A 13,383-nucleotide genomic window follows, 5' to 3' on the forward strand; every position below is an offset into this window, starting at 1 on the left:
TTGTTTCTCGAAGGTTAAACACTAAACCTAAACAGGCCATTAGAGAATATCTCATTCTTTCACATACTTGTAACTAGCTTTGGCAAGTAACTGATGGATGCGTCCTTTCACCTCTTCTGTGGTCTCTGTGGTAACAATTTTTTCAGGAATCTCCTCTTCTTCCTGGGGAAGTGTGAGCAGCTGTTGTAAGGTAGACTTCAACTCTGGCAGCATGGCTTCCCACTCCTCCTCTGGGTCCAGCACTGCGGCTGAATGAGAAAGTCTCACTTAGACTATTTCACTGGTGTTTCTGCTGCAGGGAGGACTGTCTGGGGTGGGATTCCTACGCATTAACTACTCACAAGCAACTGCAGTTTGCCTCTGGGCCCTCATCTCTTGTAATTTCTGGGTTTCCTTCTGCAGCGGTCCAGCAAGGTCAGTATCACTAAGCTATCAAAGTAAAATGAGCATCAGGGTCACCAAGCCACAGAATTTCATCCCTTGTTTTCTTTAATCCCTTCTGTTTTGGATGGCCCAAGTCTACTTACCTTGCAGGAAAAGGGATTATTGGTGAGAAAACTGGCCAGCAGCTGGATAGCGTTTTTACATACTAGCACCGACTTGTCTGCCAGACGGCCCACTGCCAAGGCCACTACTGCCTGGAAGCGTGTCAGGGGGAGAGCCTATGTGGGATACAAAAAGGATCAGCTCACATCCCACATCATCCTTTCTGCTCTAGATGATCTTGAAGTAACTCTGAATGAGCTACCTATTCATTCCAAAGAAACTTTTCTGTGGGATATAAAGTAATTAAGGAGTACTCTTTGTAGTGGTTAAGACACAGTACAGTCCTTAAATGGAGCCAGACATCCTTGCCCTTTGGTAGACGAAGACCTTTATTACTGGTAGTAACCACCTGAATTCTAGACTCTTGTTTGGGACAGATTTTTTTTTGACACTGATTCCTCTTTTCTCTGGCCTATACAGAGTGGTACCATATATCTTTATTAGACAGAAGGCTGTTCACCTTCTGCTGGACGATTCGGGTGAAGAGTTGCAAAACACGGCTTCGTACAAAGGAATTGACATCATGGCCATGGGCTTGCAGGGTGTCCAAGAACTGGTCTCTGGTGTCTCGGGCTGCTTCCTCCAGCTGATCACCATTCAGAACCTGCAGTATCATCTCTGCCATGGCTGCGAGCACAGCATTGCGCATCATGTAATTCTGAGAGAAAAATGAAGTTGGTATAAGCCTCTGCACTCCACTACTCACTTTCTCTTTCCTAATTCTTATGCCTGTCCAGGCACTAAGAAGGGGCAAGGCCTTTAGTCAAGGTTAACCTTGCTTGTCTTAGCTGCAACTTTCCCTGGAAAAAGCTGAATCCCCGAGGGGCTTTATTCGCTTAGAGAAGAATGTGGAGACAAAATAAACAAGAGCCAGAAACCATTTTTCCCTGAAGGTTCATCCAGGTAATCATGGTGATAGCCAAATATGAAATTGAATCTATCCACCAATATACTGGTACATTTGAAAAGCATTAATGACTACCTATCACCTGAGGTCTCACCATCTTTGATCCTTACTAATAAATACACCCTTCCCTCCCACTCCCCTATTTTACTGACAGAAAATGAAACACAGAGAAATAGAAATCAGTCCTACAGTGCCAGCAAGTCCATTACAGAATCTGGTAGAGAAGAGGGTTTAGGGTTATTTCCTAGGCCAAGAGCCAGAGAAGGAGGTGTTGCACAAGAAGTTAAAATAAATTAGATGAACAAGTGGACCGTCTTTGTCCTTGATATTCACCTAAGAGTACCCTGCATTAGTTTGGGAAATGGCCAGGTTGGCATTCAGGGACAAAAGAGAATTGAGCCAGACAAGTATGGCTCAGTGATTGAATGTCGACCTATGAACCAGAAGGTCACGATTTGATTCCTGGTTTTGAGCTCAATCCCCCGTACAGGAGGCAGCCAATCAACGATTCTCTCTTACCATTGATGTTTTTTAATCTCTCTCTCCCTCCCCTTTCTCTCTGAAATCAATTAAAATATATACATATTTACATTATATATAAACATATTATATATGTATTTCTAAAAAGAGAGAATTGAGAGAGATGACATGGGTTGATTGAGAAGGTTTGTATTGAGGAAGAAAGGCAAGCCAGATGGTAGGAAGAGGCTTCATCCTGAGAAACGGATGGGATTCAGAATCACAGCTGTTACTCTCTCTGAACTTAAGCTGTGGAACTGTCACCTCCCCTACCAGACCTGGAGAACACAATGTGACACTGAAATAAGCTCGTTATTCAATAAACTTTATCTGCTTCTCTACAGGAAGGAAGTGCCACAGTGATAAGACCAGACAACTCGACTTCATGTGAAAGCTACCTCTTTGGTAAAAAAACATACATAAATCCCCAGAAAACCTGAGATCCCTAGGGTACCACCTACCTCTCCATCCAGATGATCTAGCAAAATGCACATGCTGGACATCAGGATGGCTGGAATACGTTCTGCTAGTTCTGTCAAGAAGGCCGCAAAGCCCTTTGCCCCTGTAGGGTCCCGACTCAGCTCCTGGGGACACTTCTGTCCAATCTCTCTACGCAGGAAAGAAAACACAGCCATAGTAAGATAATTCAATTCCCAGTAAGAGGAGGTAAGACTGGTATATAATAGCTGAAGGAATCTAGTATTATACAGAGAATATACTGTATTTCTAATCTTTCTTTATCTTCTCCCTGAGAGACATGAGAATTAGAAACTTAGAAGCGAAGAGTTACCTTACAATCTCTCCCACTATGCTCTTCATTCCATAATCAGTTGCCCATAGACTCACAGCCGCCACCAGTACAGGTGCCAGGTGTTCAAAGTGCTGCAGCATCTGGATGATTTTCACTGTGGCACCTGTGGAAGTACTAAACATGAGAAATTATGGGCAAAGTGAAAAGGGTAGGGGCAAGGTGAAGGGCTAACTTACTGAGCATATGGTTGTAATGTGTCAAGGCTACACCAAGCAGGTGTGTTATGGCTTCCCGGGTAGAGCGGTTCTTCTGGTGACTAATGGTGGGGTTCTCCAGAAGGCGGTAACAGCAACCAGTAACCAAACTGAGAAAGGAACAAAGTGAGATGATGAAATCAGTTGTCTGGACTCAATTATATTGGGAGCCTGCCTCATTCATTCTATTTCTACTGCCACTGAAGTCAGGGTCTTCTAATTTTCTTCATTTATCTACCACCTTCCATACCAAGTTGCATTGCTGACCTCAGATAGGTACTTGGTCCTTTGAGATTACCAACCTGCAACCAGTTAGGATGCCTGTACAGAACCTAAATACAGGGGTGCGCAAAAGTCTGGTTTACAGTTGTGAGTATGTGACAGTTTATTCGTGTATTATTTATTAACTAGAGGCCCGGTGCACAAAATTTGTGTGTGTGTGTGTGTGTGTGTGTCCCTTAGCCCAGCCTGCACCCTCTCCAATCTGGGACCCCTTGAGGGATGTCTGACTGCCCGTTTAGGCCTTAAACGGGCAGCCGGACATCCCTCTCACAATCCAGGACTGCTGGCTCCCAACTGCTCGCCTGCCTGCATGCCCCTAACCGCTTCTGCCTGCCAGCCTGATCACCCCCTAACCACTCCCCTGCCAGCCTGATCAACGCCTAACTGCTCCCCTGCCTGCCTGATCCCCCCCAACTGCCCTCCCCTGCCGACCTGGTCGCCCCCAACTGCCCACCCCTGACGGCCTGGTCACCTCTAACTGCCCTCCCCTGCTGGCTTGGTAACCCCAATTGCCCTCCCCTGCAGGCCTGGTCCCCTCCAACTGCCCTCCCCTGTAGGCCTGGTTGCTCCTAACTGCCCTCCCCTGCAGGCCTGGTACCCCCCAACTGCCCTCCCCTGCAGGCCTGGTCGCTCCCAAGTGCCCTCCCCTGCTGGTCTGGTCACCCCTAACTGCTCTCTCCTGCCGGCCCGATTGCCCTTAACTGCCCTCCCTTGCAGACCTGATTGCCCCCAACTGCCCTCCCCTTTCAGGCCTGGTCCCTCCCAACTGCCCTTCCCTGCTGGCCTGATCACCCACAACTGCCCTCCCCTGCCAGCCATCTTGTGTCCACATGGGGGCGGCCATCTTGTGTGTTGGAGTGATGGTCAATTTGCATATTACATCTTTATTATACAGGATTATTGCACTATTTACCATACAAACAACTATACAACTACTTTGCCCACCCCTATATATGATAAAAGATAGGACAAAAATCACCAGTTACTTCTCATTGTTAAATATAATCAATTCAGTCCTCAGCTTAATTGACCTTTCAGATCCATTTGACATAGTTGGTCACTCCTTTCTCCAAAAGAAACATGCTTCATATGGCTTCCTGAATGCCAGACTCTCCTCTCAGTTTCTTTGTCTGGTCCCTCCTCATCACCCCACCTTCTTAATGCTGAAGTGTCCCAGGGTACAGTCTTTGAATTTCTGCTCTATTGTGGCTACCTACTGATTTAGTAATCTCATTCATTCTTATGGCTATTAAAAAATTCCCAAATGTGTATCTCTAGGCCACACCTCTCTCCTGTACTCCAGATTTGTACATTCTGCATCTGAATCTGACATTTGCATATCTAATAAGCACCTAAAACATTGTATGTCTAAAACATAACTTCTAATGGTCTTCTCCAAAACACCCCCATAGCCTTCCCAATATTTCAGTTACAGATAATTCCATTCTTAAAATGCTCCGATTTCGTCATCCTCCCTCAAACCTCACACACATCTGTCACCTCCTCTTGTAAGCTCTACCTTTAAGAAAAAAAAGTATGAACTACAACCACTTCTCTTCATCTCCACTAACACTTTCTGGTCTAAATTATCATCATCTCTTGCCCAAGTTACTGCAATAGCCTCCTAACTGGTCTTCCACTTCTCTCCTTTCCCTCCATAGTCTGTTTGAACACAACAGCCCAGACGGCCCTGTTAAAGACCAAGTAAGAACACCTGTTGTCCTGCTTGGAACCCTTGAGGGATCCCATCTCACTCTGAGAAAATGCCAATTACCATGACGGCCTACAAGCATCTGCACAGTTTGGCTCCCACTGCCCCTTCCCCCCGACCTATAACCTATCCCTCTTTCTGGCCTCATTGCTAGTCCTTGTACATCTGGACATGCTCCCTCCTCAGGGTCTTTGCCCTTGCTCTTCCTCCAGATAGTCTCACGGCTCTGATGACCTCCTCCGGGTCTTTGCTCAAATGTCACTGAGTCAGAGAGATCTTGCCAGAACGACTGAATTAAAATCACAACTTTCTTCCATTAAATGTCCCCTCCCCTCCATTTTTCTCCATAGTAATAAAACATAAAACATATTATATATTCTTATTTTAAAAATTGGCTTCTGCTCTATAAAATAAACTGAGGGCAGGAACTTTTGTTTCTGGTGCCTATAATGATACCAACTATGCACCCAGGAGATCCTCAGTAAATAATGTTTCATGAGTGAATACATAGGTATTAAAGATGAGAAATTAAAAAAAAAAGATGAGAAATTCACAGCAGTTTCTAACATTCATTATCTACTTCCTAATAACTTAATGTTTTGAGTATATTTCTATATTACAGATACAATTGAGGCATAAAATGAAGTATTTAAAAGGTAGGTCCAGCAAAAGAGCCCTCATTCTACATAGCTCCGTATTATCTGTAGTCATTTAAACTGCCTACCTGACAAATTCCTCTTCAATTATTGAGTGGTTCCATAGGTGACGAATGTCCAACTGGAGCAGCTGTGTTAAAAGCTGAAGAATTGGTTGCCTCTCCTCTTCCCAGTCAAAGCCATGGGCTGACTTGGCCCTGGCTTTCTTGCCCTAAAAAAAGATCATGTATACATTTAGAAAAAAAGTAAGGAAAAAGTCAAGATCTGCTAGTCTGAGTGCCTAAGCTAACCAGTATTGAGACAAGATAGAAGGTAATACAGAAGAGGTATAATAAGCTCCAAAATATAAAAAAGCTGATTGTCATGGAAGGGTATGTTGTGATACTTTTGAGCATAAACCCTAAATAAGAACAGGAAGGAGTTTCAGAATCATTGGATTCCCTTCTTTCCTATCAATTCACCATCCTTCCTATTAAATGAGCCAGGAACTCGTTACCTTCCCACCAAGGTCCAGGTCCATGAGATTTGTCTGGGTGGTCATAGTCTCAAAGGATTCCAAGAGGCGTACCAGAGCATAGCAGTTCATTTTGAGGGCATTTAGGTGGGCGCTTCTATCTGATACACTCAAAGTTGCATCATCGAGGATAGCTGGAAGTTCCTGAGCGTGGCGGGATACCACTGTGAGCGTCAGAATCGGAGTCAGTTTCATTCCCTTTCCTCATAATACCCCAACTTCTAAACACCCTGCACTTGCAGCCATCAGATTACCAAAGATCTGTGTTTCATTTCTCAGTGGCCACAACACAAGCTAAGTCCTTTGGGACCCTTGACCCTAAAACCATGAACATGCCTTGTCCCTCCCTACTTACTCCAGTTACCACAATTTCTTCCTGGCAACTGGGAAGAAATATCTCCATGAAAGAGATAGTTCAAAAGCAGGAAGAATTTCTTGTTGGTCTGCCCTTACAGTGAACACACATAACTCTGTATTGCCCACCAAGATTACAGACCTAATAGGTCAAAGGTCCCTGGGCTTAGCCAAACCAACTGAATCACCACAGCCTTGATATCATCATGTGGCTGGTAAAATGTAGTAAACAAACAACAAACACCTTCTATCCCATACTTGCCCTCCCCCCGGCCCCCATATACACCTTTTATCAGGAATTCCAGGGCATCTTCCTTGAGGCCAGGATCTATACTTCGAAAGTGACTATGAAGGAAAAAAAGTACAAGGGTTGAGACAGGAACCTGCAGAGCCCATTCTAACAGATCATATCTAACTTGAAGAACTAAATGGCTAAAAATACATGTGAAATTGCTCAACTGAAAAAACATGGTGGCAAGTTGGTGTAAATGCTCATCAGTAGAGATATTAGCACCCAGAACAATTTTTTATATAAGTATTTTTTTATTGATTCCAGAAAGGAAGGGAGAGGAACAGAGAGAAACATCAATGAGAGAGAATCATTGATTGGCTGCCTCCTGCAAGCCCCACACTGGGGATTGAGCCCACAACCCAGGCATGTGCCCTTGACCGAATTGAACCTGAGACCTTTCAGTCCACAGGCCGATGCTCTATCCACTGAGCCAAACCAGCTAGGACGCACCCAGAATAATTTATCAATGAACATAATTTAGAATTTCAGGACTAACATGCAAAGTTAGTTCAAACAACCACCAGTTCTTTTTAAAACACTAGTGAGTACTTTACTTACTGTAGAATGCTGTAGACAGTATCAAAGTGCTCCAGCATGGCCAGGGGACCCTGAGCTCGGAAGGCAGCCTGAAAAGCTATAAAGATGAAAGAATCTGATCAGTACAGAGGGGAGAGGCGCTTTTGGTAAATTCTATTCATGGCAGAAAATTGAGTTAATTGCTTTTATTGGCAGAATCACAAAATAGTTCATTTCAATGTAACCTATTATAATAATACTAGAGGCCCGTTGCATGAAGATTCGTGCAATAGGCCTTCCTTCACCTGGCTGCCGGCACCAGTTTTCCTCTGGCACCCAGGCCCTCGCTCCGGCCAGAGCGCTGCTCCTGTAGCTCCTTCGGCCCCCTCATAGCAGGCGTCCTGCCCCGCCCGGCTGCTCCAAGCCTGGAGCAGCTGGGGGGTGGAGCTGCCGCCATATTTGTCCTGCCTAATTTGCATATTCCCTCCAGATTGGCTGCTGGGTGTCACGAAGGTATGGTCAATTTACATATTTCTCTTTTATTAGTGTAGATCTTGCATTTTGTCCTGTTTTACAAGTAAAGCCTTACTTGAGTTTCATCATATCTCTGAGCTAGACAAAGCAGACAGTATTATGCCTATTTTATGGGAAAAGAAATGGTGAAAAAGTAGTTATGTGACCTGTCCAGCTTACAGTAGTTAGTAGTGAACTAATTTTAATTTAGAAATTATAAAAGCAGCAAAACCAGTACAGAGTTCCTGTACTTTCCTCCCAGATAATGGTCACATAGTATAAATACCTATTCTAAACCAAGAAATTAACATTAATTAATTCAATGCTATTAATTAATCTACAAATCTTCTTTGAATTTTTCCAGTTATAGCTATGCCCCCTTTCTGGTTCAGGATCCTATCTAGCATACCACAGTGCATTCAGTTGTCTCCTTAGTCTCCTCCAATCTTTCTTTCATGATTTTGACACTTTTGAAGTGTACTAGCCAGTTATTGTATAGAATGTCCCTCAGTTTGGGTTTGTCTGATATTGTCTCATAATTAGAGTGAGGTTAGATTAATTTGCATTTTTGGCAAATTACCATGGAAGGGAGATTAGGTCCTTCAGATGCATCATACAAAGAAGTGTGTGATGTCAATGTCTTAGTATTGGTGATGTTAACTTTGATTACTTAGTGTTTGTCAGGTGTCTCCACTGTAGAGTTACTATTTTACCCTTTGCAAATAATAAGTATCTTGTGGGGAGATACTTAAAAACTATGCAAATATCCTGTTTATTATATTTGCCCACTAATCTAAGCATCTATTAATAATTCTTGCCTGTCACAATTATTATTGTGGTATTTTCTAAATGGTGACTTTTCTATCTCCATCATTCCTTCTACACTTACTAATGGGAATGCCACTAAGAGGATGAGCTATGCCTTTCCCCTCATTTATTCATTCAATTATTTATTTATATCAGAGTGGATTCATGGATATTACTTTTATTCTGTCTTAATCCATTCCTATTACTATTTATTTTGTTGGTCAAATCATCCCAAACTTGACTATTGGTAGCGCCTTCAACTTAGCCTGTGTCCTGACATGTCCCCTTCACTTGTACTCTCATACTTTCTTGTACCACATGATGTTCTAGCTCATCTTGTACTTTTACTGACCCTGTTCTGGCATCAACATTCTCAACAGAATTCTGGTTCCTTTTATGGGAGAATGGTATGTAGAAAGCAAGTTATAGGCACTAGTTGGCTTACTGCTATTGAAGTATCATTGCTTTTAGACCCTCTCAGTAGAGAAAAGCAGGATCCTATCTAATAAAAGAGAAACATGCAAATTGACAGTACCTCTGCTACGCCCACCAGACAGTCAGAAGCGAGTATGCAAATTAACCCAACCAAGATGGCGGCAGCCACGGAGCTGGAGCAAGCAGGAGGCTTGGGTTGCCCCCAGTGATGGAGGAAGCCAAGCTTCCTGCTTGCCCTGGCCTCTGCTCAAGGCTACAAAGTTTCAATTATAGAAGATAAATAAATCCCAAATACCTGCTTCCAGCCTATGCTTGGGTCGCCGGAGGGTGTGGCCAGCCTGCAAACCACCACAGGCCCCTCTCCCAGGCCACCCCATGCCCCAAGGGAACCCCCACCCTGATCTGGGACACCCTTCAGGGCAAACCAGCCAGCCCCCACCTGTGCACCAGGTCTCTATCCTATCTAATAAAAGAGTAATATGCAAATTGACTGTCACTCCAACACACAAGATGGCTGCCCCCATGTGGACATAAGATGGATGCCACAAATGGCCAGGAGGGGAGGGTAGTTGGGAGGGACCAGGCCTGCAAGGGAGGGCAGTTGGGGGTGATCAAGCCTGCAGGGAAGGGCAGTTGGGGGGATCCAGGCCTGCAGGGGAGAGCAGTTGGGGGGGGGACCAGGCCTGAAGGACAGGGCAGTTAGGGGTGACCAGGCCAGCAGGGGAGGGTAGTTAGGGTCAATCGGGCTGTCAGGGGAGCAGTTAGGCATCAATCAGGCTGGCAGGGGAGTGGTAAGGGGGTGATGAGGCTGGCAGGCAGAAGTGGTTAGGGGCAATCAGGAAGGCAGGCAGGGGAGCAGTTGGGAGCCAGCAGTCCTGGATTGTGAGAGGGATCCTAGATTGGAAAGGGTGCAGGCTGGGCTGAGGGACACCCCCCACACCGTGCACGAATTTTGTGCACTGGGCCTCTAGTATATACATATGTATGTACACATACACACACACACACACACACACACACACACACACACACACACACACCTATTTTATCTGTCTATATTAAACACGTGAGTTCATTTATGTATTAGCTTAATTAACCTAGTATACACATAAAGCTGTTTCAGAATTACTAACCCACACCTTATAAAAAATAAATTTACTGCCCTGGCTGGTGTTCTCAGTGGTTAGACATTGGCCCACACACCAAAGGATGGCAGGTTCAATTCCTGGTCAAGGGCATGTACCTGGGTTGCAAGTTGGATCCCTGGCCCTGGTTGGGGCGAGTGCGGGAGGCAACCAATCGATGTTCTCCTTCACATCGATGTCTCTCCCTCTCTCTAAAAACCAATGGAAAAAATATCCTCAGGTAAGGATTAACAAAAACAAGCAAACAAAAAATCCCACCAAAACAACACAAACAAACACACCACCATGCTGGTTATTCTCTTTAAACTTATGATTTACTAGAGGCCTGGTGAATGAATTTGTGCACGTGTGGGGTCCAGCCGGCTGGGATCTGGCTGATTGGCTGGGGGGGCAGGGGCCCCCAGGCAGGTGGTGGGCCAGTTCTGCCCCCTGGCTGAACTCCTGGTTGAGGGGACAATTTGCATATTAGCCTTTTATTATATAGGATTATTTCTTAAGCCTTTTATAAATTCCTAAGGTTACTCACTTCCTTCTAGGCAATTTTTCACTTTCCTCTGCTTATGACATCAAGACCTTCTTTCTTAACTCATCCTAGGTTAAAGGCATCACTTCCCGCCCTAGCCGGTTTGGCTCAGTGGATAGAGCGTTGGCCTACGAACTGAATGGTCCCAGGTTTGATTCTGCCCAGGTTGTGGGCTCGATCCCCAGTGGGAGACTTGCAGGAGGCAGCCAATCAATGATTCTCTCTCACCATGGATTTTTCTCTTTCCCTCTTCCTTCCTCTCTGAAATCAATAAAAACATATATTAATAATAATAAAAAAGCCATCACTTCCTATCTCATGGAGAAAACAGAATTGGGACAGAAGAGAACTTCTAGCTGCCACAAGCTCTGTATTTACCTGCACTACCTGCATCTGTGCTCAGATTGCCTTCTCTTTTGCTACTGCACATAAATTATCCATGCTCTAATAAAACCATTCCCCACCCCCCCACCATGTACCAGATCACATACTCTTACCTACTAAAAGATATTATTCCAATAATTGTTTCCTCTCCCTTCTGCATCATTAGCTTTTCCCTGATCATTCCCATTCAACACAGACACATGTAATGCTACCCATCTTACCAAAAATATCCCCCATTGACTCTACCTCCCCTTCTAGCTACCACCCCATTTCTCTGATACCCCTTAAAGCAAAACAAAGTTATTTAAACTTACCACCATCTCTAATCTCTCTCCTCCCATTTTCTCATAAGCCTGTACCACTACTTCTCTGAAACAGCTTTTATCACGGTTGCCAGCAATTGCCAAATTGCTAAATCCAGTAATCTCAATTTGCAGTTGATCTCTTCTTTCCTTTTTGTAATGTTCTCGTAATGTAACTCCCATTTAGCACCTTCATTCACTTTCTGCTTCAATAATTGGTCCTTAGTTTCTTCTATAGGTTCTTTCTCATCTCTCTAGCCTTTAAATATATTTTTATTGATTTCAGAGAGGAAGGGGAGGGAGATAAAAACATCAATGATGAAACAGAATCATTCATTGATTGGCTGCCTCCTGCACGCTCCCTATTGGGGATTGAGCCTGCAACCCAGGTTTGTGCCCTCACAGGGAACTGAACTGTGATCTACTGGTTCATGGGTCAATGCTCAATTACTGAGCCATGATGGCCGGGTTCTGTAGTCTTTAAATGTTGGACTTGTCTCTGGTCTTACGACTTCAAATTGTTTTTCTTCTCCAAATACTTTCACTCCAATCTCATGACTTTAAATGCTCTCTACATGCTGAAAATCAAATCTCAAATATCTTTAGCTGGGACCTCTCCCCTGAATTCCACAGTCTAAATCTGCTCCTCTCATGTCCTGGTCTCAATAAATGACAACTCCATTCTTCTAGTTGCTCAAGTCAAAAGCCTTGCAATCCCTTGATTCTTTTTTTCTAGCCCCATAAATCCAATCTGATCCAACAATAATCCTATTACTCTACTTTCAAAACATACTCAGGCCCTGATCAGGTAGCTCAGTTGGTTAGGAGAGTGTCATCCTCTTATGCCAAAGTTTTGGGTTCAATCCCATCAGGGCACATATAAGAACCAACCAATGAATGCAAAAATGAGTGGAACAACAAATCAGTGTTTCTCTCCCTTCCTCTCTATCTCTAAAATCAATTAAAAAAAAACAACACAAAAAATATTCAGAATCTAACCCTTTATAATCCCCTCCACTGCTATCACCCCCGGCAAGCTACCTGATATTACTGTAATAGCCTACTACTTTCCCTGCTTCTTCCCTTGCCCTTTACAGTCTCTGTTCAACAGAGTAATCCTTTTAATTTTTTTTTTGTTAATTCTCACCCAAGGATATTTTTCCATTGATTTTTAGAGAGAATGGAAGGGAGGAGAGACAGAGAGAAACATCGATGTGAGAGAGACACATCAATTGGTTGCCTCCCACAAACTCACTAACCAGAGCAGGTGCAACTGAGGTAAATGCCCTTGACTGGAAATGGAATCCGTCTCTTCAGTACTCAGGCTGACATGCTATCCACTGGCTTTCTGTCTGCTTGGAATGCCCTGCCTTGAGATCTGCATAGATCACTCCCTCGCTTTAAGGTCTCTGCTCAAATGTCACCTATCAGCAAGCTTTCTCTGATCATCCAACACAAAATGCCAGTCCCTGGGGATGCACAACTTATCTTTTTTAATCTTGCTTTATTTTTCTTGTCAGCACTTACAATCACCCAACATACTCCATATTTACTTATTACTTGTTGAGAGCCTTGAGAAAACTCATCTTGTCTACTATTGTGTTGCCTAGAACAGTGCCTGGCACATAGCATGTCCTTAGTATATACCTGTTGGACAAATCAAATGATCTGATTTTGGATATTTATAGAACTTACTAGAGGCCCAGTGCATGAAAATTCATGTACTGGGGGCGGGGGGCGTCCCTCAGCCCGGCCTGTCCCCTCTCACAGTCCGGGAGCTCTCAGGGGTGGGAGGCGACCCAGCGATCAGGGGAAGGTGATGCCCCCATCACACCTCTGCTGCTGCCACTGCCAGCAGCATAAGCCTTGGCTGGCCCTGGGAGGCTGGGCAGCCACCATTAGAGGCTTGCCTGCGCCTTGGGCAGGCCCTGGGCAGCTGGGGGGCTGAGGGGACCAGGGGACTCTGGAGGCA

The 13,383-nt window shown here is 44.5% G+C and overlaps 1 protein-coding gene across 2 annotated transcripts in view; it reads right to left on the bottom strand.

Annotated features, from left to right (window-relative positions):
• NCAPD2 (non-SMC condensin I complex subunit D2) overlaps window positions 1-13,383 on the bottom strand; it is a 31,369-nt gene that overhangs the window by 14,768 nt on the left and 3,218 nt on the right. For both annotated transcript variants that reach the window (XM_080658583.1, XM_080658584.1), the window contains exons 3-13: window positions 7,345-7,420; window positions 6,781-6,839; window positions 6,123-6,304; window positions 5,695-5,837; window positions 2,960-3,087; window positions 2,763-2,886; window positions 2,434-2,581; window positions 1,007-1,204; window positions 528-662; window positions 342-429; window positions 68-248 (exon numbers count right to left, since the gene is read on the bottom strand). In XM_080658583.1, the coding sequence (XP_080514709.1) occupies window positions 68-248; window positions 342-429; window positions 528-662; window positions 1,007-1,204; window positions 2,434-2,581; window positions 2,763-2,886; window positions 2,960-3,087; window positions 5,695-5,837; window positions 6,123-6,304; window positions 6,781-6,839; window positions 7,345-7,420 (1,462 nt within the window). The remainder of the gene's footprint in view (window positions 1-67; window positions 249-341; window positions 430-527; window positions 663-1,006; window positions 1,205-2,433; window positions 2,582-2,762; window positions 2,887-2,959; window positions 3,088-5,694; window positions 5,838-6,122; window positions 6,305-6,780; window positions 6,840-7,344; window positions 7,421-13,383) is intronic.

Source organism: Plecotus auritus (assembly GCF_963455305.1).
Source record: "Plecotus auritus genome assembly, chromosome: 3".
In the NCBI taxonomy this organism is placed as follows: Eukaryota; Metazoa; Chordata; class Mammalia; order Chiroptera; family Vespertilionidae; genus Plecotus; species Plecotus auritus.